The sequence below is a fragment of the Somniosus microcephalus genome, chromosome 2 (assembly GCF_052327205.1).
Source record: "Somniosus microcephalus isolate GS21.2 chromosome 2, FLI_Smic_1.0, whole genome shotgun sequence".
Lineage (NCBI taxonomy): Eukaryota > Metazoa > Chordata > Chondrichthyes > Squaliformes > Somniosidae > Somniosus > Somniosus microcephalus.
The window spans coordinates 11,192,834-11,219,683 of NC_140988.1; the positions used below are offsets into that span (position 1 = coordinate 11,192,834).

General features: G+C 47.1%; 1 protein-coding gene across 1 annotated transcript in view; it reads right to left on the minus strand.

Annotated features, from left to right (window-relative positions):
- LOC147122543 (PDZ and LIM domain protein 5-like) overlaps nucleotides 1-26,850 on the minus strand; it is a 280,792-nt gene that overhangs the window by 116,200 nt on the left and 137,742 nt on the right. Inside the window, exons 4-5 of the mRNA XM_086005178.1 lie at nucleotides 12,770-12,812; nucleotides 1,687-2,174 (exon numbers count right to left, since the gene is read on the minus strand). Coding sequence (XP_085861304.1) covers nucleotides 1,687-2,174; nucleotides 12,770-12,812 — 531 coding nt within the window. The remainder of the gene's footprint in view (nucleotides 1-1,686; nucleotides 2,175-12,769; nucleotides 12,813-26,850) is intronic.

Sequence of the window (26,850 nt, forward strand, 5' to 3'; positions counted from 1 at the left end):
GGAGTGGAAAAATTACAAGAAAAATGTAACAGGGGCCGAGGTTATGATCTGAAATTGTTGTATGCGCGGCCGCGCAGCAAGTTTAAAGGGACCGCACGCACGGGAGAAGAAAAAAAATTAGAGGGAACATTGCTCACAACCGATAGGGCATTGGCCCCCTTCCAGGTTTAACAGTTTAACCTCAGCTCACTTTGGACTTAAGGAAAGGTTTTTCTTCCTATAAAGCCATTAGTTTATCTGCATGTTTAGTTTAGATTCTGAAAGCAGGTCAAAAAACTTACAGCCAAGTTAGCAGGTATAACATATGCAGATAGAATGACCCCAGTCCGACTATATATAGGGATCGAGGCAGTTACTCCAGCGCTAACGTTTCACCAGCATCAAGTTCGCCCTTTGCTAAGCAGATTTTTATTTTTTACTGCACGGAACAAACATCTGAGAACAAGATGTGAAACTCTTCCCAAAAAAAAAAATGCATTTCTTTTCTCCGTGAAATTTTCATTGTGGGACAGTTTTTAAAAAATGACTAGATTCCTAGCCTTTAACTGAAGAACTGGAGGGAAAGAAAACTGTTCAGTATCAAATTGTTTTTGTGCAACTTTAAAGTAGGTCAAATTATCCTCAAAAAAGAAAATGACTTTTTGAATGCTCCCTGACCAAAAAGATTCTGCGCGTGGTTCCAAGTTTGCTTCAAGGGTCAATACACGGGAGGTCTGGCACAAGCAGACGCATTCAAACAAACAGGACATGGCGGGGGCGTTCTGCAACTTCCATGTACTTAAAAAGGACACGACCCGCTTTTACCCACAGGCTTTCGTCCCACCGCAGGAAGGCGAGTGAACTAGTACGATAGCAAAATACTGCAGATGTTGGAAATCCGAAATAACAACAGAAAATGCTGGAAAAACTCAGCAGGTCAGGCAACATCCGCAGAGAGAAATTTGAGTTGACGTTTCGGGTCGAACCCTTCTTCAAAACTTTTTGAAGAAGGGTTCAACCCGAAACGTCAACTCAAATTTCTCTCTGCGGATGTTGCCTGACCTGCTGAGTTTTTCCAGCATTTTCTGTTATTAGGTGAGTGAACTAGTCGGAGCAGCAAAATGATAGAATCATTTACAGCACAGGAGGCCGTGTGCACACGGCCCATCGTGCCTGTGCCAGCTCTTTGAAAGAGCGCTCCAATTTAGTCCCACTCCCCCCCCCACCCCCTGCTCTCTTTCCCCGTAGCCCTACAAATCTTTCCTGTTCAAGCCATTCCCAAATGATGGGGTAACTTCAAAAGCGGAAAACTCTTGTGTGCATATAAAAAAACAAACTGTTAGACGCATCAGGAGTAATGAATCCCAGGCAAATTCTGGGGCATATTCAGATGGGATAACCTGCGAGATACAAAGTGGTTCAACGCTTGGCTAGCTGAAATAAATCAATACTTTCAACATATTGCTGCAATATGTTACGGTAAATATTTTTTTTTAAAAATCACCCCTGCTTGTGTGACAGTAAGAAACCAAATACCAGGACCGTGGAGGCACCTCAACTAATGTCTCGTCGCAGCAGTAACCAGATCAGCTGGTCACCTCTCTTGGAATGTGAATGGAACTCTCCTTGGCAGGCCACCCGAGAGTGACGCGCGTCTGCTGCTCGTTTCCCAGTCCGTTCTGGAAGGTGCGGAGGAAAGCCACCTACCCATTCTGCTGCTTGGCGTCACCCTGCCCCTCTCTCAGTCCTCGCTTCTGTCCCTCGGCCACCTCGTGGGCATTGTCAGAGGAGTAGAGGTTTATGGGCGTGTTGTACACCTTGGGCTGCCGTGGGACATTAACGGACGAGGTTACGGTCGGCTTAGCGGCGGTTACCGGCAGCGTGCGTCCGCTGGCGTCAGCTCTGGCACCGGCATGCATGTGCGACAGAGACGCGGCGGGCACTGGTGGGGGAGCAGCGGAATTATGGAGAGTGGGTGCCGGTGATGGAGGCAGAGGCGGCGTGAGGGGTGATGAAGCAGGGGTAAAGGGTGCAGGCTGGGGTGGTGCAGCGGTAGGCGTGACTTTTGGAGACGTCGAAGCTCCAAAAGGCCGAGCGGTCTTATTGTAGGCCGAGCTGGATGCAGATGGGATCTTTGGAGCCATGGGGGCAATGGATGCAACAGGCACAGTATGCGTTACCTCCCTGGACTCATCCTGAGCAAGGGGGGAAAAAACACAAGTTACACACACACACAAAACACATGCAAACAAAAGAGAAACTCGTGCTTCCTGGTCGTCCTTTGCAAGTGTTCCTGAAAAGTCCATGCTGGTTAAAGCAAGTCTTAAAACTCCTAATTGTAACGCTTTGCTGCCTCAGAACATCAACAACGCAGAAGAATTTGGGTCGAAATTGAAAAGTTGCCCATAGATTTTTTTTCTAGTGAACTACCTCTAGAAGAGGTCACGAGCGCAGAGAAATTAGCAGACAGGCCTCCCAATTTTTGGTTCTGTATATCTGTAGACTAACCTCCTTCACAGGTTAGTCAACAGTTATCACACAAAGGGTGGTGGAAATCTGGAAAACACTTCCTCCAAAAAGCGGTTACGGTTGGGGGTCAATTAAAAATTTCTCAAAAGCGGAGATTGGTAGATTTTTGGTTGGGTCAGGGTATTAATGGATATGGAACCAAGGCGGGTGAATGGCGTCAAGATACAGATCAGCCATGATCTAATTGAATGGCTGAACCGGCTCGAGGGGCTGAATGGCCCACTCCTGTCCCTATCGAGAGAGGCGAGAATGCTGCATTTATTCTGGTTAATGGAGTATCTTTACTGCTGCTGTAAATACAGCTCCCTCCCCCGAACATTAGATAAAGGCCTTTAAAAATGTATAGGCTACTGCACTGCTCCCACAGTACCAGGCTTCGACCAAAGCAAAAAGGGTGATGGGAAAGTGGGCAGGAAAGAGAATCTGATTTTATAAATGATTTAATTGGTAAAAAGACAGACTTGAATTTAGATAACATCTTTCACAATCTCAGGACGTCCCAAAGTGCTTTACAGCCAATGAAGTACTTTTTGAAGTGTGGTCACTGTTGTAATGTAGGAAATGCGGCAGCCAATTTGCGCACAGCAAGGTCCCACAAACAGCAATGTGATAATGAGCAGATAATGTTTTTTTTTTTTTTTTTTATAAAAGTGATGTTGGTTGAGGGATAAATATTGGCCAGGACAGCGGGGAGAACTCCCCCTGCTCTTCTTCTGAATAGTGGCCATGCGCTCTTTCACGCCCACCTTGAGCGCAGACGGGCTTAACGTCTCATCCGAAAGACGGCACCTCAGACAGTGCAGCACTCCCTCAGTACTGCACTGGAGGCTCAGTGTAGATTTTTGTGCTCAAGTCTCCGGAGTGGGACTTGAACCCACAACCTTCTGACTTGGAGGCGAGGGTGCTACCCACTGAGCTGACAAAGCAAAAAGGGTGATGGGGAGTGGGAGAGAGAGAGAGAGAGAGAGAGAGAGAGAGAGAGAGAGAGAGAGAGAGAGAGAGTGTCTGATTTTATAAATGATTTAATTGGTATTAAAATATGCTCGATAATAAACCCTATATGCTTCACGTAATTCTGCAGCTAAACGTTTCGTTTACTTTTACAGCAGCACCTGTTCTGGATTCAGGAGCCTGGCAAGGTTAAAGGCCTCTAGTCGTCAATGGTTCAATCCAGATTAAAGCGCACAGTTTGAAGTGGAACCGTAGAATGTTGGAAATAATTAGCAGCACACGAATCAACGACCTGCGTAGGCTTTTCAGGGAACACGCAAAAGACCACAGGATGCCCGGCCGAAACACATTTCATTCCTGTAGCAATACATGCAAGAAAGTTAACCCGCCGCGTTCACAGTCTGCACTGCAGGAGTGGTATCCAGCACTGGTGCCATATTGGCACAGCACATCGAATCTTTTAAACAGGTTACAAATGAAACCTTACTGATGGCAGCGAGATAAATGACCTGGAAACGCCTGCAAGAACAATAATTCAACACACGCCACGACATGTGGGCACAGTTTCAGAAGAAGAAGTTACGTGGGGAGGGGGGGAAGGGGATGGAGAAGACAAGTAGAGCCTGACAGCAGCAAGTTTTTTTTTGTAATCTGGATAGATCACTGGAATCTCTCAACGTCCAATTAAAATCAACAACTACACATAGGAGAAAAGACTTGCATTTATATAGCGCCTTTCATGACCTCAGGACGTCCCAAAGCGCTTTACAGCCAAGGAAGTGTCGTCACTGTTGTAATGTAGGAAACGCGGCATTAGCGCACAGCAAGCTCCCAGAAACAGCAATGAGTTAATGACCAGATCATCTGTTTTTAGCGATGTTGATTGAGGGATAAATACTGGCCCCAGGGAGAACTCCCCCCTGCTCTTCTTCGAAAAAGTGGCCGTGGGATCTTTTACGTCCAACCCAAGAGAGCAGATGGGGGGCCTCGGTTTAACGTCTCATCCGAAAGACGGCACCTCCGACAGTGCAGCACTCCCTCAGCACCGCACTGGGAGTGTCAGCCTGGGTTCAAGTCTCTGGGGTGGGACTTGGCCCCACAACCTTCACACTCATGCGGCGAGTGCGCTCCCCACTGAGCCATGGCGAATACATTAGGCACAGCGCACTGGTTGTCCAAAATGCTGCAGGGAGCCAGTGCTGGGTCCAGACCCACTCTCAAACCAGCACTGCAATGCTGCATTTGCCCAGTAGTATTTTCTCAATGTACAGAACACTCAGCCCTGCTAAAGACTAAATATACCATACACGAAGTCCATTAAATAAAAACACAAATTAGATCAAATTTTCACCAATAGCTTGTTAGGTTAGGAAAAAACAACAAGATCAGGAGACGACTGCTTAATCCGATGCATCGAGCCTCAAATGGAATCCCATTCCCAATGAACAAGGAAAAAGGAACAATTGTGGCACAAATTCCACAAAATAATTCCGGGTGTTGGTTGAAATATGTTTTGCATCAAATCCGGGACCTTACTGAGAACTAAGGTATGAACAGGTGCATGAGCTTCAGCTCATGAAATGTTGAACTGCAGCCCAGTTTGGAATATACTCAGACTCTCAGCTGGTGGACAGGTACACAATAATTAAAAAAGGCGAATGGAATGTTGGCCTCTCTCGCTCTCTATATAGAGGGCTGGAATATAAAGGGGTGGATGTTATGTTACACAGTTAGATGACCCCATTTAGAGTGACTGCATTCAGTTCTAGGCACCGCACCTCAGGAAGAGCGCAGTGTAGATTCACCAGAATGATACCAAGGCTTTGAAAGGGTTCAATTATGACAGCTGGCTGCATAGACTAGGCTTGTACTCACTCGAGTAGAGAAAGTTAAGGGGTGATCTAATGAATAAATAAAAGGAGTTGATGGGGTAGAGAGAAATTATTCCCCCTGGTGGGGGGAGTCACCTTAAAATTAGAGCCAGGCCGTTCAGGGGTGATGTCAGGAAGCACTTCTTCACACAAAGGGCGGTGGAAATCTGGAACACTCCCCCCCCCCCCCCAAATAGCTGTTGAGGTGGGGGGGTCATTTGAAAATGTAAAAACGGAGATTGATGGGTTTTTGTTGGGCGAGGGTATCAAGGGTTATGGAATCAAGGTGGGTAGATAGGACAGAAATACAGATCGGCCATGATCTGACTGAACGGCGGAACAGGCTCGAGGGGCTGAATGGCCTCCTCCTGTTGCTACGTTCCCACTTTACAGAAAGCTGTTTTTTTCTTTTTTTTTTTAAAAAATGCGGATGTATATTTCTTTTCGATGTACAATATTTACAATATATACTGGATGGGCAGCATTAAACCAAACTTCAGTATGCAATCATTACAGCTAGCATTCGATCCATGATGATTAAAATATTGCATTGCTACTCTCAGACTCGCTGGAGATTACTGAGATGCACATAATCTGTAAAAAAATCCTGAGAGAGAGAGAGACAGACAGACAGAGGGAGGCAGGGAGAGAGAGGGAGGGAGACAGGGAGAGAGACAGACAGACGGGCAAGAGGGGGGGGGAGGAGAGGGGGGGGGGGGGAGAGGGGGGGGGGGAGAGGGAGAGGGGGGGGGGGGGGGAAGAGGGCCATTGCCCCAGGGAAGAAAATCAAACTTGCTTCTTTTTTTTTATAAAAAAAGTGTACACCTGTAACTGGTTTCCGTCAACTTTATGTAAACCCCTGGAATTCTTTTTTAAATTGAAATTTGGAAGCAGACTAAAGATATTGTTGCAGACTTGTTGGCTTAACTCCCCACATCTATTGGGAAACAAGCCGACTGTCAAAATAATTTTGCTCCAAGAGCATTGCTGTGCAGAATGTTCTCATTACAATCCAATTTTCCCAGATACGGATCACTTGACATTCTGCTTTGCACAATGAAACATCCATCAGCCGCATATTGGTTCTCAAATTATACATATAAAAAAAACGTCAATCAATCAAGACCGTTTCCAGGGCTCCGGTCACTTTTCCTATTAAAAGCAGGATGCTGAATAGGGCAGTGGGCAGGTGACTTGTTACCAAAACATTCGCACTTTCGCACCCTCAGTGGTGCGGCTCAGTGGGGTAGCACTCTCGCCTCTGGGTCAGGAGATCGTGGGTTCAAGTCCCACTCCAGAGATCTGAGCACAAAATCCAGGCCGACACTTCCAGTGCAGTGCTGGGGTGGGGAGTGCTGCACTGTCTGAGGTGCCGTCTTTCAGATGAGATGTTAAACCGAGGCCCCCGTCTGCCCCTCTGAGGTGGATGTAAAAGATCCCATGGCGCTATTTCACAAGGAAGAGCAGGGGAGATCTACCCGGTGTCCTGGCCAATATTTATCACTCATTACTTTAAAAAAAAAAACAGATTATCTGGTCATTATCACATTGGAGCAAGCTCCCACAAACAGCAATGAGAGCACAGCAAGAGCGAGCTACATTTCTGCAGCGTCTTTCGCAACCTCAGGACGTCCCAAATCGCTTTACAGCCAATTACGTACTTTTTTGAAGTGTAGTCACTGTTGTAATGTAGGAAACGCAGCAGTCAATTTGCACACAGCAAGCTCCCACAAACAGCAATGTGATAATGACCAGATCATCTGTTTTAGTGATGTTGATTGAAGGATAAATATTGGCCAGGACACAGGGGAGAACTCACTCCCCTGCTCGTCTTCGAAATAGTGGCCGTGGGATCTTTTATGTCCAGCTGAGAGAGAGAGAGCAGACGGGGCCTCGGTTTAGCGTCTCATCCGAAAGACAGCACCTCCGACAGTGCAGCACTCCCTCAGTACTGCACTGGGAGTGTCAGCCTGCGTTTTGTGCTCAAGTCTCTTGGAGTGGGACTTGAACCCACGACCTTCTAACTCAGGAGGGGAGGAGTGCTACCCACCGAGCCACGGCTGACACACTCGGGCACAAAAAGGCTAATGAAATGTTGGCCTTTAATCTCAAGGGGAGTTGGAGTACAAAATGTGAGGGAGAGATGCTTCAGTTGTACAGAGCATTGGTCAGATGCCATCTGGAGCACTGCATTCAGCTTTGGGCACTGCAACTCCTGAAAGGCTTATCGGCCTTGGAGGGGGAGCAGCGCAGTTTCACCAGAATGATACCAGGGCTAAAGGGGTTAAATTTAGACGGTGGGAATATAAAAATGTATGTAACCTATGAGTTTGGAAGGCTCAGGGGAAATCCAAGTCCCGTTCACCCATCACCCCTGTGCTCACTGACCTACATTGTCTCCCGGTTAAACAACGCCGCAATTTAAAAATTCTCTCAAATCCCTCCGTGGCCTCGCCCCTCGCCAACTTTCTAATCTCCTCCAGCCCCACAACATTCCAAGATATCTGCGCTCCTCTAATTCGGACACCTTGAGCATCCCTGATTTTAAATCGCTCCAACGTCAGTGGCCGTGCCTTCAGCTGCCTGGGCTCTAAGCTCTGGAATTCCCTCCCTAAACCTCTCCGCCTCGCTACCTCCCTCTCCTCCTTTAAGACGCTCCTTAAAACCTACCTCTTTGACCAAGCGTTTGGTCACCTGCCCCAATATCTCCTTTTGTGGCTCGGTGTCAAATTTTGTCTGATAATCGCTCCTGTGAAACGCCTTGGGACGTTTTACTACGTTTAAAAAGGTGCAATATAATTGCAAGCTGCTGTTGTTGTTGTTGAAAATGAAATTGGGTTTCACTAGGGTCGATACAGAGAAACTATTTCCTCCTGTGAGGGAGTCCAGAACAAGGGAGCTCAGTCTTAAAATTGGAGCCAGGCCAGTGAAGTCAGGAAGCACCTTATCACATGAAGGGTAGTAGAAATGTGGAACTCGCCCACAGAATGCTGTGGATCAATTGGAATTATCAAGATTGAGATCAACAGATTTTTGTTGGACAAGGGTATTAAGCAATATGGAGCAACGGCATGTAAATGGAGTTAAGGCACAGATCAACCATGTTCTAATTGAATGGTGGAACAGGATCAAGGGGATGAATGGCCTCCTCCTGTTCCAATGTAGATGTCATTTTCCATACATTTATTATGGAGGGGGTTTATTCAAGTCTGTTTCTGTGCCAGCATCAACACCAATGACAGCTAAGGGTGCGCTCTCGCTCCTTGATAGACGAGAGCATTCAAAAATAATTAGGTCACGATCATTAAATTCAGGCTTAAGCTGCAATTGATTTTTTGGAAAGTTTTATGTCTAGTGTACATTGCAAAAAGATTAATGATGTAACCCAACCCTGGCTTACACAATGGAATATTGGCTTGCCGTCAAGCTCTCGACTTCTGCCTTTGTGCAGACACATATGGAGACCCATTATTACTTCTGGTAAACTTAACCTGTGGATTCCTGTGTGGCCGGGACAATACTTGGAAGGTGCAGTGCGAGCACATGCTTTACGACTCCATAAGACAAATACAAGAGAAACACGGGACTTCGGATTGCAACAGGCATGACACCAAACAAGGGTTTGTAGGCATTCCGTATTGTTGAGGAGGGGGGAGGGCGGGTCGTCCCGAGTGGGCCAGAAACGCATAAGTTTTGCATCTGCTGCTCTGCGTGGGCAAGTTGACCGTTGGTGGGTCAGGGGTGGTGGCTTATGCTGCTGTTTGCATTGCTGCCCCGGCTTGGCTGTTGAGCCAGGGAAAGACCCCCCCCCCCCCCACCCCCCCTTTTTGGAGGTAGCACTTCACAATCAAAGTGCCACCAGAACCACCTCAGTCACCTTACTGTGCTGCCAACAAAACTGGAGATGCCAAGATTGGCAGCAACAAGGTGCATTTAGATAGCGCCTTCAACGTGGTAAAACATCCCAAGGCGCTGCACAGGAGCACGAGACCAGACAAAATCCGACACCCAGCCAAAAGGAGGAGATATCAGGGCAGGTGACCATAAGCTTGGTCAAAGAAGTAGGTTTTGAGCAGTGTCTTAAAAGAGAGAGCGGTCACTATTAGGAAGAAGAGCAGGGGAGTTCTCCCCGGTATCCTGGGGCCAATATTTATCCCTCAATCAACATCACTAAAACAGGTTACAGGAAATTTTGATTTATCCGGAGGTTGTATGTCCGGAAACCTCGATCCAATGGCAGAAATCAGCCGCCGTTTTGGTTAGGTTTTTTTTTCCTTCTCCTAGCAATTTTTTTTTTTTTTTTTATAAAAGAAACAGTCAGGCTCTGGAAAGCATCTCTGTAGCTTAGCAACAACTTCAGAGACGCTTCCAAGGTACGGGCCGAGTGTTTACAAGCTGTTGCTAAGCAACAGTGTTTGTTGTCAGATACGGAGATGAAAACCTCCGTATCCTTCAACATTAGCGCTGCACCCCCCCCGCAAAATCGGAATGTGTTCCTGGCTCATTTGCCCTAACAACCGCTTCTGTGCAATCACATTCCTGCTGTCACAGCAGCCTCAGTGAAAACACACAACAGGCATCGTAACGCCAAGCCCATTACTCCTGGAAAATAAATGAGGAGGAATTCAAAAAAGTTTCCACAATTTAATTAGAATCAGAAAATGCTGGAAACACTCAGCAGGTCGGGCAGCATCTTTGGAGAGAGAAACAGAGTTAACGTTTCAGGTCGATGACCTTTCGTCAGAACTGGAAAAAGTTGGAGATGTAATAGATTTTAAGCAGGTGCAGGTGCAGGGGAGGGGAGGAAAGAACAAAAGGGAAGGTCTGTGATAGGGTGGAAGGCAGGAGAGATTAAATGACAGAAGGGATGATGGTGCGAAGCAAGAGGGGATGGTAATGGGACAAGTAAAGAAACAAAAGATGGGTCTAGAAGGTGTAAATGCGAATGGCAGAATCAACAACAGCTGCCGTCTGAAAAAATGGGGGCGGAGGTTATGGTCTGAAATTGTTGAACTCTGTCGAGTCCAGAAGGCTGTAAGGTGCCTCATCGAAAGAGGAGGTGCTGTTCCTCGAGCTTATGTTGAGCTTCGTTGGAACAGTGCAAAAGGCCGAGGACAGAGCAGTCAGAGTGGGAGTGAAGCAGGAATTAAAGTGACAGATGACCGGAAACTTCAAGGCAAGCGCCACAATTTAATTACTGTTTCGCTGCATAAATTCGGAGACTGAACGTCCCAAATCTCAAGGCCCAAATAATAGTGACAAAACTTAGCACTTCCTTATCTCATTCCTCCAAACACATTAAATATTAAAAAAAATTAATCTCTTTCCTACAGATGTATTCTCTTCACATTATATTTGGGTCCATCACATCTAACACATTTTGTAATGGTTCTGCTAGCCCTTTCACGTTGCATGAATGACATGGTTAATGCTCATTATATACAAAAGGGGGTTCTGATAAGCACCATAGACAATTATAGATAAATTCAGCATGGCCCAGGCAGTTTGTGGCCTGTTAGCTTTTATTACAAAAGGACTGGAGTAAAAGAGTAAAGAAGTCTTACTGCAATGATGTAGGACCTTAGTGAGGCCACACCTGGATTATTGTTTACTGTTTTGGTCTCCTTACCTAAGGAAGGATATACTTGCCATAGAGGGAGTGCAACTGATTCCGTAGATGGGGGGAATTGTCCTATGAGGAGACTAGGCCTATATTCCCTAGAATTTAGATGAAGAGGAGGTGATCTCATTGAAACATACAAGATTCTGAGGGGGGATTGACAGGGTAGGTGCGGAGAGGTTGTTTCCCCCTGGCTGGAGAGTCTAGAACTAGGGGGCATAGTCTCAGGATAAGGGGTCGAACATTTAGGACTGAGACGAGGAGGAATTTCTTCACTCAGAGGGTTGTGAATCTTTGCAATTCTCCACCCCAAAGGGCTGTGGATGCTGAGTCGTTGAGTATATTCAAGGCTGAGATCAATAGATTTTTTGGACTCTAGGGGAATCAAGGGATATGGGGATTGGTCAGGAAAGTGGAGTTGAGGTCGAAGATCAGCCATGATCTTATTGAATGGCGGAGCAGGCTCGAATTGAATGGCAGAGCAGGCTCGAGGGGCCGTATGGTCGACTCCTGCTTCTAGTTCTGATGTTTGTTGGTGAAGCAGATTGATCCACGGTTCATTTAAAGGTGTATTGATTTGCACTGGACTAGAGTCTGAAAATGCAAGAGGGGAAAAAACCTTCGACGAACATTCTGCAGTTCTACATTTTTTTCCTATTCCCTTAATCTTACATAGGAACAGGTGAAGGCCATTCAGCTCTTCGAGCCTGTTCCGCCATTCAGTTAGAGCATGGCTGATGAAGGGAACTGAAGGAAATGGAGCAAGGATTAATGGAGTTAAGGCAGAGAGCAGCCACGGTAACAGTGGAACCTTTGGTGCCTTTTACAATCTGCCCCCATCGCACCAAAAAAAATTTACTTATCCATTCTGGAGATGGAAGCAAGTTTTGCTAATTCACTGGTTGGAAAACAGGTTTTAAAACCCAAAATGTAAAGCTCGAGAGGGCTGCTCCGTAGATGGGACCAGGACAATCGCTGACCCATCTTAAATCCAGAAGGGCCACTGGTGGTAAGAATCCTCAGTAGCAGGTAGCAACAACCCAGCGAGTGAATTAATCAGGGGCGCTCGGAGGGCCGAGTCTCGTCTGGCAGAGACAAATGTATAAATACACAGCCGCAATCATTACAGAACTCGAGTCAGAAGGTTGGCGGAATTCAACAACTGCGGCCGATTTAGTACATCTTACAGACTTATTTCGGTCAGTGCCTAGTTTGCACGGGAAGCTGTGCCCCAACGTATACAAATCCAGCAAATCGCAGATTCTTACAGCACAGGAGGCCATTCGGCCCATCGTGCCTGTGCCAGCTCTTTGAAGCGAGCGATCCAATTAGTCCCACTCCGCCACCACCCCCCCCCCCCCACTGCTCTTTCCCCAGGGCCCTGCAACTTTTTTTTTTCCCCCCTTGTAAATAAAACACGAGCGCAACTTAATGCAACACGTGCAGCAGGCGATTGGTTTTGCCAATAGCTCCCAATTCATTGGTCAGAACAATATTCACTGCCATCAGTAAAATTATATATATTTTATATCCACATTTTTCATTTTGTAGAAAAAGGATACAACAGTAACCTTAGCAAAGGCCGAGGTATATTATTACAGTACTGCGCACTCCAGAAATAACTCATTCTAACCCCGATTAGAATGACCTATTTTCGTGCATTTTCTCCCGTCCTTCGAACAGTCGGAGCCTTTGAGCTGGTGTGAAGGCAGACCCGTGAGGCGATCGTTCGTCGAGAATGGTTATTTGTTGGTAGCAAGAATGGAAAAACAGGCACCAGCGTGACTACCGAGGTGATCTCAGTCACCGCGTCACCTACCTTTTGAATAGTTGTCGCTGTAACCTTGGGAGCGGGAGAGGCCCTGAAAAACACCAAGAAAAGTCACGATCGTGAATTATTGGCGATATATTAGCTGCACAAGCAAAAGTGAGACAACATAAAGCCAGGGGAGTTCTCCCCGGTGTCCTGGTCCAATATTTATCCCTCAACCAACACCTAAAAAGAGATGATCTGGTCGTTATCTCTTTGCTGTTTGTGGGAGCTTGCTGTGCTCAAATTGGTTGCCGCGTTTCCCACATTACAACAGTGACTACGCTTCAAAAGTACTTGATTGGTTGTAAAGCGCTTTGGGACATCCTGAGGTCGTGAAATATAAATGCAAGTCTTTATTTATTTATTTATTTTTACACAAACTCAAAACGGGAATAAATTTGTGCTGTACCTCTAACTTGAAGCCGCCCCTCGCCGAACAAGCATTGTTGGAGGATACGCGAATAGTCAGGGGCGTGGCCAGTTTTATGGGCAGGGATTCGTTCGGACGGAGGGTTTGATGGATGGATGGACAGACGGACGTCAGAGATCGAGGAGACTTGGGGCGTACTGTAGAGACGCGGGTAACCCGCTCACTCCCAAAATGCCGCCATCTTTTAAGCCTCGTAGTTGGTTTGCGTCCAGATTTCCGGGGGGCATCTGGCGCAACTGCGGAGGGAACTCCAGGCCAAGGCTCCCATTCAACGCCTATGGAATTGAGATCATTTGCCTTCTGCGCAGTGCAATTGTTTTCAAGTGAAGCACAAGTAAACTTCTCATTCTGGGTGCGTCTGTGGGCCCATCAGCAGCAATATCCAGAGGATGCACAGTAACAGGACACCAAACAGCATTTCTGTCCTTCGCACAGACACATTAAAGAGGGCTTAAACTCAAAAGGAATTCTGTCGGGCAGCTCAGTCACAAATATGCAGCGATTAAGCTGTATAAGTCATGGATGAGTCACCACTTCCATCAACTGAACACCGGGGAAGACTGAAGTCATCGTTTTGGGTCCTTGCCATAAACTCTAGTTCCCGTGTCCCTGAATCCACACCCTTTCCCAACCACTCACTCAGGCTAAACTAGCTGGTGCAAACTCCTGGCATCCTGTTCGAGCCAGAGCTTGGCTTCCTACCCCACAATGAACCCAGTAACAAGGCAACTTCCTTCTACAACTTTGCCCGCCTCTGCTCCCAAAACTGTTCTTCATGCTTTTGTCTACTCTTTTGACTTGATTGGCCCTCCTTGCAAGCCTCCCATGCTGCACCATCCAGTGTTCAGTTGATGGAAGTGGTGACTCATCCATGTCTTATACAGCTTAATCGCTGCATATTTGTGACTGAGCTGCCCAACAGAATTCCTTTCGAGTTTAAGCCCTCCTTAATGTGTCTGTGCGAAGGACAGATATGCTGTTCGGTGTCCTGTTACTGTGCATCCTCTGGACATTGCTACTGATGGGCCCACAGACGCACCCAGAATGACAAGTTTGCTTGTGCTTCACGTGAAAACAATTGCAAAAACTCTCAACTTCTCCCACCCTCGCCGCCGAGTCAGAAGGTGGTGGGCTCTAGACCCACCCCCGGGCCTTGAGCACAAAAATCTGGGCTGACACTCCAGTGCAGTGCTGAGGGAGTGCTGCCCTGTCGGATGAGATGTCAAACCGGGGTCCCCGTCTGCTCTCTCAGGTGGACGTAAAAGATCGCACGGCACTATTTCAAAGAAGAGCAGGGGGAGTTATCCCCGGCATCCTGGCCAATATTTATCCCTCAATCAACGTCACTAAAAACAGATTACCTGGTCATTATCACGTTGCTGTTTGTGGGATCTTGCTGTGCGTAAATTGGCTGCCACGTTTCCTACATTACAACAGTGACAACACTCCAAAAAATGCTTCTTTGGCCGTAAAGCGCTTTGGGGTGTCCGTTGGGTCGTGAAAGGCGCTATAGAAATGCAAGTCTTTCTTTTCTTTTCCCCTTTCACATCTCGTCCTGCACGAAGGCCCACTTGCTCATTACCCCCATCTTGACCGACAACTGCTCCCCAAGTATTAAAATTTTAAATCCTCATCCTAAATTTTTAAAAAACCCTTCAAGTCTCACGCCATCCCGTCTTAAACCACCTCCAGGAGAGGAGAATGTGCATCTTGAAGATGGAATCCTACTGGAATTTAAACTTGAGCTTTCAACGAGGACACCATCACGTGTGAAGTAACCCGCACCTCCTGGGAGTCACCGTCCGTTAGAATAAGTATAAAGAACATAGGGGCAAGAGTAGGCCATTCGAGCCTGCTCCGCCATTCAATGAGATCATGGCTGATCTTCTGCCTCAACTCCATTCACCGACCCTATCGCCATATCCCTTGATGCCCTTACTAGTCAGAAATCTATCGACTTCTGTATTGAATATACCCAATGACTGAGCCTCCACAGCCCTCTGGGGTAGAGAATTCCAAAGATTCACCTCCCTCTGAAGAAATTTCTTCTCATCTCAGTCCTGAATGGCCTACCCTTTATCTTGAGGCTGTGGCCCCTGGTTCTAGACTCCCCAGCCAAGGAAAACATTCTCCCAGCATCCACCCTATCAAGCCCTGTAATAATTTTGTATGCTTCAATGAGATCCCCTCTCATTCTTCTGAATTCAGGAGAATACAGTCCTAGTTTACTCAATCTCTTCTCATACAAAAGTCCCGCCATCCCAGGAATCAATCTCGTGAACCTTCGTTGCACTCCCTCTATGGTAAGTATATCCTTCCTTAGGTCACAGAAAAAAGAAAATAAGCATTTATACAACGCCTTTCACGACCTCAGGACGTTTTTCAAGCGCTTCACAGCCAATGAAGTACAGGAAACTCTTTGGTATCCGGCACAAATGGGACCGGCGTGTTGCCGGTTGATCAAAAATTTCCAGATGACTGAGAGGGTTATCTACCGAGGCTATTTTTAACAAGAAAAATTTTTAAAAATCAAGAAATGTGCAGTATACAGTAATTGGGTACTCACCTACAGAATGTTGTGTTAATTGGATGGTGGAAGATGCTTGATTAAGTACAGTACTGCCAGTTGAGGGTAATGCAATGCAATGACTACCAGCAGCGTGGGAGACACACAGTGCCCCTGTAAAATGGCGGATCAGAAGAGACTACCAGCAGCGCGGGAGAGTCAGACTCCTGTTACAGGGGTATCGAGGTGTTCCGACTTCCGACAGCGCCAAGAAGCCGAGTAGTGGCAGTTTGGAGAACTACTCCCACTGACTAACTCGGCCACCGCGAGAGACTCGGACTCGGCAACACTGCCGGTTATTGAGGTGTTGTTTTCGGAGTGAGAATTTTGCCGGTTAATAGAGAACTCCGAATATTTAGGTGCTGTTTAAACGAGAGTTTCCTGTGCTTTCTAAACCTAGTCACTGTTGGAATGCAGGAAACGCGGCAGCTGGTTTGTTTGCGGGAGCTTGCTGTGCGCAATGTGATAATGACCAGACAATTAGTTTGTGAATGCTGATTGAGGGTCAATATTACTCTGTGAATGGCGTAGAAATAACTTAGTGAAGCTGAAAGAAAAAGGACTTTCATTTATACAGTTCCTTTCATGTGCCTAAAGTGCGACACAGCCAATTCATTTTTTTTTGAAGTGTAGTCACTATGATTTTTGCAGGCAAACACAGCGGCCAATTTGCGCACAGCAAGAGAGCTAGGGATAGTAGCAGATTTGGCTCTTAAAATATCCGATCATGAGGGAGCAGAAAAGTGGAGAAATAGAGTTTTGATCTATTTCGCCAAAACGGTAGGTTACAAGTCAGGGGAAAACGATGCTTCAACTGTATGGCGGGCTGGTCAGACCACATCTGGAGTATTGTGTCCAGATGTGGTCACGGACACGAGAGAGACATTCCAGCTCTGGAGGGGGTTGAAGACAAAAGCCGCAACACTCATCTCCACCATCAGAATCTTGAGTCATGGGGAAAGATGAGAGAAACTTGGAACAAGGCAACTGGAGAGGGGGACTCAGAGGTACAAGATAATAAAGTATAATTAAAACCATGACTGTAGGACAATGGGGCACAAGTTCAAACTGGCCACACGGCAAGTTCAGGACTGATGTCAAGGTGGTCTTTGCAAAAGAACGACCGGCAAGTGGAATAGACTCTCAGTTGGGATAGTAGAGGCAAAGAAACTCCGGGATGGTCTTAAGGAACAGCTGGATTCCGTGACGGGAGGTCTTGTGGTTTTACTGGATGGATGAGGCAGGATTGAAGGCTCCTTTCATCCACATCTTGACAACGGAGAAGGGGAAAAAACCAGCCTGCATTTATACAGCACCTTTAACATCTCAAGGCACGTCACAAGAGCATAATCAAACAAAAAAATTGACACCAATCCAAATAAGGAGATAGTAGGACAGGTGAGGGGGGTTTTAAAGGAGCATCTTAAAAAGGAGGAGGTGGAGGCGGAGGGGTTTAGGGAGGGAATTCCAGAGCTTAGGGCCCAGGCAGCTGACAGCACAGCCGCCAATGGTGGAGCGATGAAAATCGGGGATGCGCAAGAGGCCAGAATTGGAGGAGCGCTGAGATCTCGGAGGGTTGTAGTAGGACTGGAGGAGGTTAGAGAGATGTGGTGGGGCGAGGCCGTGGGGGTGGGGGGGAGGTTAGAGAGATGCGGTGGGGCGAGGCCGTGGGGGTGGGGGTGAGGTTAGAGAGATGCGGTGGGGCGAGGCCGTGGGGGTGGGGGGTGGGGAGAAAAAGAGAGACAATGCTTTCCGCACAGCACATCACGTGAACCGTAAAAATAAAGCACGGGTGTGTTATGGAAGGAAGAGGGTAAATGGGAGTGTTCAGAATGAGCATACGGGTCGCCTGAAGATTCAGACAACCCACACGAGACAGCCTTGCGATGTCAACTTGAATCTTTTAATGATCCCACACCCTTTTCCATTCACTGACTCTTTAATTGTACGGGGTAGAGCCACAGTATTGGGAATTATAGTTACTCCCCAACCGCCAAGAGTTGAAGCACTAGCTGAGAAAAAAATTACAGTTCCACGTCAGAAGCGATTAACTAGCCACTCATTTTAAGCGTTACAAAAAGACTACGGAATCTCAGAAAATGACATAGAATTACGTCGAATTTACAGCACAGAAACAGGCCTTTCGGCCCAACAGGTCTGTGCTGACATTTATAGAAACAGAAGATTGGAGCAGGAGTAGGCCATTCGGCCCCTCGAGCCTGCTCTGCCATTCAATGCGATCATGGCTGATCATCCAAACTCAGTACCCTGTCCCTGCCTTCTCCCCATATCCCTTGATCCCTTTAGCCTCGAAATATATCTAACTCCTTCTTGAATATATTTATGAATTGGCTTCTACTGCCTTCTGTGGTAGAGAATTCCAGAGGTTCACCACTCTCTGGGTGAAGAAATTCCTCATTTCTGTCCTAAATGGCTTACAGTCCTTAGACTGTGACCCCTGGTTTTGGACTCCCCAACCATCGGGAACATCCTTCTTGCATCTAGTCTGTCCAGTCCTGTCAGAATTCTATAAGTTTCAATGAGATCCCCTCTCATTCTTCTAAACTCCAGCAAGTATAAGCCTAATCGACCCAATCTCATCCTCATACGTCATTCCTGCCATCCCAGGTATCAGCCTGGTGTATCTTCGCTGAACTCCTTCCATGGCAAGAACGTCCTTCCTCAGATAAGGCGACCAAAACTGCACACAATACTCAAGGTGTGGTCTCACCAAGGCCCTGTACAACTGCAGCAAGACATCCTTGTTCCTGTACTCGAACCCTCTTGCTATGAAGGCCAACATACCATTTGCCTTCTTAACCGCCTGCTGCACCTGCATGCTTACCTTCAGCGACTGGTGCACAAGGACACCCAGGTCTCGTTGCACTTCCCCTTCTCCCAATCTATTGCCATTCAGATAATAATCTGCCTTCCTGTTTTTGACACCAAAGTGGATAACCTCACATTTATCCACGTTATATTGCATCTGCCATGCTTCTGCCCAATCACCCAACCTGTCCAAATCATCCTGGAGTTGCTCAGCATCCTCCTCACAGCACACACGCCCACCCAGCTTTATGCTCCACACCAGCCTCCTCCCCACCTCACCCCATCAACAAATCCTTCTATTCCTTTCTCCCTCATGTACTTATCTAGCTTCCCCTTAAATTGACGCTTTTTTTTTTTAAAACCAACTGACCGCAGATTGAAAATCTGCAGGAGGTGCCAATTGAGGCTTTACTGTGGTCGAAAGGCTCAAAAAAAAAGTGCCTGTGTTGAATCATTTCACAGATGTTTAAGCCTTTCAGTAAACAGTGCTAGGACAGTTGGCCCTTCATCGACAGCGGGACACGCTCCTGGCAGAGGTTCGAGAGGCCATAAGGCAGGGAATCCGCAAATATGCCTTTCAAGAAAATAATTTTTTTTTTTTTTTTTTTAAAAAAGGTGGGAACAGACTCGTTGAGTATCTTTGGTTCTCGTCTGGCACAGGGAGGCATTTCAAAAATTCTTTCGACAAACATGGTCAACCACATCGGGATTTCATGAGGATTTAGTTGCAGACAGTTGAACATCATTTTTTGGGTGAAAACGCCTTGCATTCTTTTAACAAAAGCTTGATCATACGGTGGCATAGTGGTTAGCACTGTTGCCTCACAGCGCCAGGGACTCGGGTTCGAATCTCGGCCTCGGGTGACTGTCTGTGTGGAGTTTGCACATCCTCCCCGTGTTTGCGTGGGTTTTCTCCGGGTGCTCCGGTTTCCTCCCACAGTCCAAAGATGTGCGGGTTAGGTTGATTGGCCATGATAAAATTGACCCTTAGTGTTAGGGGGATTAAATACGTGGGGTTAGGGGGATTAAATACGTGGGGTTACAGGGATAGGGTGGGATATGTGTTGGTGCTGGGGTTACAGGGATCGGGTGGGATGTGTGTCGGTGCAGGCTCGATGGGCCGAAATGGCCTCTATCTGCACTGTGGGGTTTCTGTGATAAACTGCGTGTCACAGGATTTCGAATTACAGTACATTAAAATTTCGAACTGTGGTCAGAATTCATTATTTACCAACTCTAGGCCTTTTAAATAGCCTTACGTCTCGACTTTTTGGATTACCAGTTCACAGAATCATAGAATGATGCAACACAAGGAGGCCATTCGGCCCATCGTGCCTGTGCCGGCTCTTTGAACGCGCTCTCAAATTAGTCCAACTCCCCCCTGCTCTTTCCCCATTAGCCCTGTAAATATTTCCCTTCAAGAATTTATCCAATTCCCTTTTGAAAGTTACTATTGAATCTGCTTCCACCGCCCTTTCAGGCAGCGCGTTCCAGATCACAGCAACTCGCTGCGTAAAGAAATGTTTCCTCATGTCGCCTTTGGTTCTTCTGCCAATCACCTTAAATCTGTGAGCTCTGGTTACTGACCCTCCTGACACTGGAAACGGTTACTTCTAAATTTAATCTATCAAAACTGTTAATGATTTTGAACGCCTCTATTAAATTTCCTCTTAACCTTCTCTGTTCGAAGGAGAACAGCCCCAGCTTCTCCAGTCTCTCCACATAACTGAAGTCCCTCATCCCCGGTACCATTCTGGTAAATCTCTTCTGTGCCAGCTCCAAGGCCTTGACATCCTTCCTAAAGTGCGGTGTCCAGAATTGAACCCAATACTCCAGCTGAGGCCTAAACAGTGTTTTATACAGGTTCATCATAACTTCCTTGCTTTTGTACTTTATGCCTCTATTAATGAAGCCCAGGATCCCGTATGCTTTTTCAACAGCCTTCTCAACTTATCCTGCCGCCTTCAAAGATTTGTGTACATGCACCCCACAGGCTCCTGCACCGCCGTTAAAATTGAATCATTTCGTTCATACCGCCTCTCCTCATTTTCCTACCAAAATGCATCACTTTACACTTCTCTGCGTTAAATTTCATCTGTCTGCCCATTTCACCAGTCTGTCGGGCCCGCAGTTTCTGGGGCCTATGACCTCGTACGTGCCCCGCAAGTTCCGGGTTTACGCAATGGATGCGCAAGCGCGAAAACCCGGCACTTGCGATCCGTCAAGATTCTGCTCAACAGATCGTACCCGTCCGCGGGAAACGGACATTCGCTGGCGCAGGGTTGGGCGTAAGGCCTTCTATTACCAGCGTAAGGGTTTAAATAAATTAGAATAATTTTTTTTGAATGATTTAACCTTACAAGAACCGTTAAAAATTAGTTTAGGTTATTTTTGACCCCTTGAAAAATGTTTACATTTATTTTTCAAAAAGTTAAATTTTGATTTAAAATGTTTAATTAAATTTTGACCCTGCAATGATTTATTTTTATTTCAGTGCTGTGAAAGTGCATTTTTTTTTTTTTTAAGGGGATTTCCATGCTGCTCATGGGGATTCTGTAGGTAAACGGAATCTTCATAAAGCACAGTGGGGATCCCCCTTTGTGATTGGTCGGGTCAGGCCAGCCCATGCGATCCCAAGGACGCTCGCGAACCGCCTGCGCCCCCGGGATACGCGGGCCTTTACGCAGGCGTGCGCCCCGCAGGCCCAAGCGTGCGAGTCTCCGGAGGCACCAGGCAGGCGGGGAGTTTACTTGCGGTTCGCCCTGCGGCAAGTCTTCCGACCGCAACTCCGATCCCAATGTGTCCTCCTGAAGTCTGTTACTGTCGCCCTCGTTCTTCACTGCGAGAGAGTGTTTTGTGTTGTCTGCAAACTTTGAAATTATGCCCAGTGTACCCAGGTGCAGGTCACAAACATACATCAAAATGTTGTTCAAGACGTGGCCATAAGATGGTGCTACAGCGCCCGAGGAACAGCAGCATTTCCTTCACAAAGGTGAAAATACTGAAAATAGCACCAAGAATATAAAATTACTCCCCCCCCGCCCCCCCCCCCCCCGGTGTTCCTACTCTGGCCCGGATATTCCGATCCCTACGCGCTGTGTACCCACCCGTAAGGGCATCGGAAATGCCGGTTTCAGGCATGCGATGCGCATGCGCTGAAAACCGGCATTTCCGATCTGTCAGGAATGCTCTTGACAGATCGGACGCCTGCCCTGGAGAAGGGCCTCTGCAGGCGGATAGTTCCGCTTTCTGGAGCCCCTCCGCCCACAGAAAGCCTTTAGAATTCTTATGCCTAGTAAAAGCAGGCGTAAGGCCTGCTTTTACCAGGATGAGAGCTGTAAAAAAATAAATTTCAGTCATTTATCATTTAAAAATACTTTAAAAAAGTTTATTTTTAGCCCAGTAAAAAACTCTACTTTTTTCAAAAAATTAAATTTGTTTGAGATATTTATTGTAATTTCAACTAATTTTTAAAATGTGATGCTTTTGTAAAATGTATTTAATGTTTTGACATGTTTTTGGGGTGATCTCCATTCATATATTTGACAGGTCTATCTGTCAAGTGTGTGAAGGGAGGTTCCCTTCTTTGATTGGCTCCCCATGGCCCACGTGATCCCAGGGACGCTCGCGAACCGCCTGCACCTCTGGGATACGTTGGCCCTCTGCACAGAGTTCGAGGCGCCCAGCATCGGAACTATACGCACCTCGGGAGCCCTCAGGTTAAGTGCGTAGATTTTTTCCACGCGGGAAGCCTCCGATCGGAAAATACGGCCCTCTATATTTAAAAGGCATCTCTAACGCCTTCTGGATTCCAACCAAGAGAGAATATTGAAACATACAAGATTCTGAGGGGGATTGACAGGGTGAATGCTGAGGGTGTTTCCCCTCGTGGGGGAATCTAGAACCAGGGGGCATAGTTTCAGAATAAGGGGTCGCCCATTTAAGACGGAGATGAGGAGGAATTTCTTCTCTCAGGAGGGTCGTGAATCTTTGGAATTCTCTACCCCAGAGAGCTGTGGAGGCAGAGTCATTAAATATATTCAAGGCGGAGATAGACAAATATTTGAACTACAAGGGAGTCAAGGGTTATGGGGAGAGAGCGGGAAAGTGGAGTTGAGGCCAAGATTGGATCAGCCACGATCTTATTGAACGGCGGAGCAGGCTCAAGGGGCCGATTGGCCTACTCCTGCTTCTTATATTCTTATTAATTGATAAGACCTGCCTGAAAGGACGGTGGGAGAACATTCAATAGTCACTTTCAAAAGGGAATTGGATAAATATTTGAAAAAGGAGAAAAATGTTGCAGGGTTGTGGGGGGGGGGGGGGGGGGGGTGGAGAAAGAGAGATCAAAGGGGTGCGGGGGAGGAGTGGGACTAACTGGGCAGCTCCCTCAAAGAGCCGGCACGGGCAGGACGGGCCGAACGGCCTCCTCCTGCGCAGAGAGATGCTACAAAAACAGGGCCGATTGCAACCAACTTCCTCAGGCACCAGCAGGGCAATACAAAGAACGAGTGTCATCTATCTTTCTGCGGGTGGCTGTCTTTCCAAGGTTAACGCATTGCTAAAATATAAATTTTGCTCCCGTGTTCCCACATATTAAACCCAAGAAAAACAGCAGTGTTGTTTCTCTTGGCAAGTGTGACATCGGCCAAGATCCAATTTCTCATCCTTTTTTCTGAGAGTTTACTCAATTCCGCAAATTACAGGGGGTCGGGCTTTCTGTATCTTGGCGGCCAGTTCCTCCTCTGCTCAAAGGGAGGACTGGATCACATCGAGACACCCCAACATCGAGGGCAGAATCTAGTCTTCAAAATGAAGGGGGTTCGGGGCAGAATAGTTCAGTTTCCACAATTACAATTCAGTTCAACTAGCTCCAAACTGTCAATTTCTGTAGAATGCTGCCTATTTCACAGACTTGGTATTGGTGACACGCTCTCACTCCCTCCCACGCTCGCACTCATCCCCCCTACACTCACTCTCCACCCCACCTCGCACTCCCCCCGCCCTCGCATGCCCACCCCCCTCCTGCGCCCCACTTGCACTCCACACCCCCTCGCTCGCACTCCCCACCCTAGCTCACACTTCTCCCCCCCCACCCCACGCTCGCCCTCCCCCCTCCTGCTCACACTCTTCCCCCCCCCCCATGCCCGCACTCCCCCCATCTACCCTCACACTTAACCCCCCTTTGCTCGCCCTCTTTCCACTCCCCCCCCCCCCCCCCAACCCTCGCACTTCCCCTCGCGTGCTCGCACACGCTAAGGCATGCAGTATAGGAGACCACAGCTTCAACCCGATCTCAGTGATGAGACACAACACACACGGCAGTTTTCACTCGCAATGCATCATTCAGTAAACCAGAGAGCAAAACACACCCTTGTTCTCCTCTCCCACGCTGTTCTGCCACACGGAGATCAGAATGAGCTGTGCACCCTTTTGTTGAACATTATCCCAACTCTTACTTTCAATTGCCATCAACTAATGGGTACAGAAGGCAGTACAAATCGAGAAAGGAGGAGCAATTATAACTGAACACTCCAATATTCTGCCAGTAACAAACCCAATTCTACTGCTGAGATGACTATTGGAATCAAAGATTGAAGAACAGCCCTGTAAACACCACCATGCGACGTTATCCTAGGTCAAAATTCCACACATTAGGAAACAAGACGACCAATGGCAGTGCGCTCGTCTTAAACCACAGAGGAAGTCTCTTCCGCAAATGGCAGTTGATGCTGGGTCAATTGTTAATTTTAAATGGATACGGGGCAAAGGCGGGTAGATGGAGTTAGGTCGCAGATCAGCCATGATCTCACTGAATGGCGGAACAGGCTCCAGGGGCTAAATGGCCTCCTCCTGTTCCTATGTTTTTGAAAAAAATTGAGCAAGAAATCAAACAAGTCTGGACTTCCTATTCATGTTAATTACGACCCAATTCTCCATCAATTCAGAGAGTCCCAAGCAAGGTTTCCTGTAATATTATTTTCGTGCGCGGCCCCTTTAAATTTTCCACGCATGCGCGGTTTCTCCCAGACTGCTGTGCGGTCGCGCAGGCTAAGGGAACGTTGGTCCCAAGTCATCAGTAGCACAAAATGGAGGGGCTGGGATAAAGTACTTCACGTTCAAAGGATTTCCTCTGCAAGATTGTTAAAAAAAGATGGTTCACTCGATTTGATAAGAAGTGTACAAGATTATGACTGGTTTGGATAGGCTAGACGGGGAAAGGCTGTTCCTACTAGTTGATGGTACAAGGACTAGGGGACACAGGTTTAAGGTTTTGGGCAAGAGATACAGGGGGGATGTGAGGAAAAACTTTTTTACGTAGCGAGTGGTGAGGACCTGGAACTCGCTGCCAACGGAAGTGGTGGAAGCGGAGGCTCAATGTTTTCACGGGGAGACTGGATAGGCACTTGAGGGAAATAAACTTGCAGGGCTACGGGGATAGAGCGGGGGAAGGGGACTGACTGGATTGCTCTACAGAGCCGGCACGGACTCGATGGGCCGAATGGCCTCCTTCGTGTCGTTATGACTACATGTCCTTCCCACAATTTTTTTTTTTTTTTTTTTTTAAAAACCAACAACTCATGAAGGCCTTCACTGCTTGCTCTGCAGGCCCGAAATGAACTTGCTCAGCCGTATTTCACCTCTGACCGGCTGATGGGAGCTTAAATGGGATTGCCATCCTTCCTGATCCTGGATCCAGCAACCCAGCCCACAAAAGACACGATGTCAACCGTGGCTCAGCTGGGCAGCACGCCAGTCAGAAGCTCTTGGGTTCGAGTCCCACTCAGGAGATCTGGCACACAAAATCTAGGCTGACCAGTGCGGTGCTGAGGCAGCGCTGCACTGTTGGAGGTGCCGTCTCTCGGATGAGCCGTTAAACAGAGGCCCCGTCTGCTCTCAGCTGGACGTAAAAGATCCCATGGCACTATTTTGAAGAGGAACAGGGGAGTTATCCCTGGTGTCCTGGCCAATATTTATCCCTCAACCAACAGAACAAAAACAGATTATCCGCTCATTATCACATTGCTGTTCGTGGGAGCTTGCTGTGCGCAAATTGGCTGCCGCGTTTCCGACATTACAACAGTGACTACACTTCAAAAAGTACTTCATTGGCTGTAAAGCGCTTTGGGATGTCACGAGTTCGTGAAAGGCGCTATATAAATGCAAGTCTTTCTTTCCCAGGCTCAGTACTGGCGGTTCATTATCCAATATTCCTAAAAGGTGTATTTGTCGGTCGACATCCATAATCCTTCTGCCAATTCCTTGGGAGTAACAATGTTATTTGCAACTTTCAAATGGCAAAAACCTCCATCACCAGCACAATGATGTAAAATTTCGACAAATCAGAAACAAATAGCCACTAAACATCTAGGCACAAGTTACAATATATTTCACCTTAGTCCACAGTTCAAAGCATCAGTTAAATTAATAAAAAGGAGGCTCAAGGCACATGGCTTGGTCTTAATTGGAAATAATCCAAAATGTATTTAAAATCTGTTTTAAAGAATATAGAGCTACAAACTAAAAAGGCCTAGGCTTGAGTTTTGTTACTTTTAGCCTCTGGGCTGACATTGATGTGGTAAAAAGATAAATTAAGGTTCTACTGTATGGAAACCAGGCAACGTTCTCAACCAAACAGTGTGAAACAAGAGGTTGTTGTACCCCGCCCCACCCCCACCCCCCTCAGGCAGTTCCCAGACGACACAGGGCACCAGTGCACAGGACTAGACCGGCACACTGGCACTGCGGTCCATCAACGCTTCGACATGACAGAAGAGCTTAAGAGGAACATCGAGCACTTTAGGTCTGGCATTTAAAGTGCTCGGAATGGGCGCATGGCTGCTGAAAGTATGCACCAGTTCCAGGTACCTTGTAGTACATGGCAGGGAAAAAAAAACACTACTGCATTAGTGTTCCGTCGAGTTCTCAGAATCTGTAAAATTTACACTAGATAAGAAAAGGACTGAGCTCGGTGATTAACACTCCTGTTTGTTTCAGTCGCGCCTGATCCCTGTGGAATTTAAACGTTTCAAGATCTCGTAGCCACTAAATTCCTCCTTCGGTGGTCATTCAGAATCCGTGCTCGTTGATCCCAATTTAGGTTAAGGAAAAAAAAAACGTAACTGGCCACACAGTAGCTGATGATTAGAGTCGGGTAAAGTGCATTAGCCGAGGCTTTTAGAAGGATGTCAGTGCATTCTGTTTAATTAATGGAACTGCTGAAAAACTGGACGGACTTAACCCTGAGGGAGTGCACTTTGC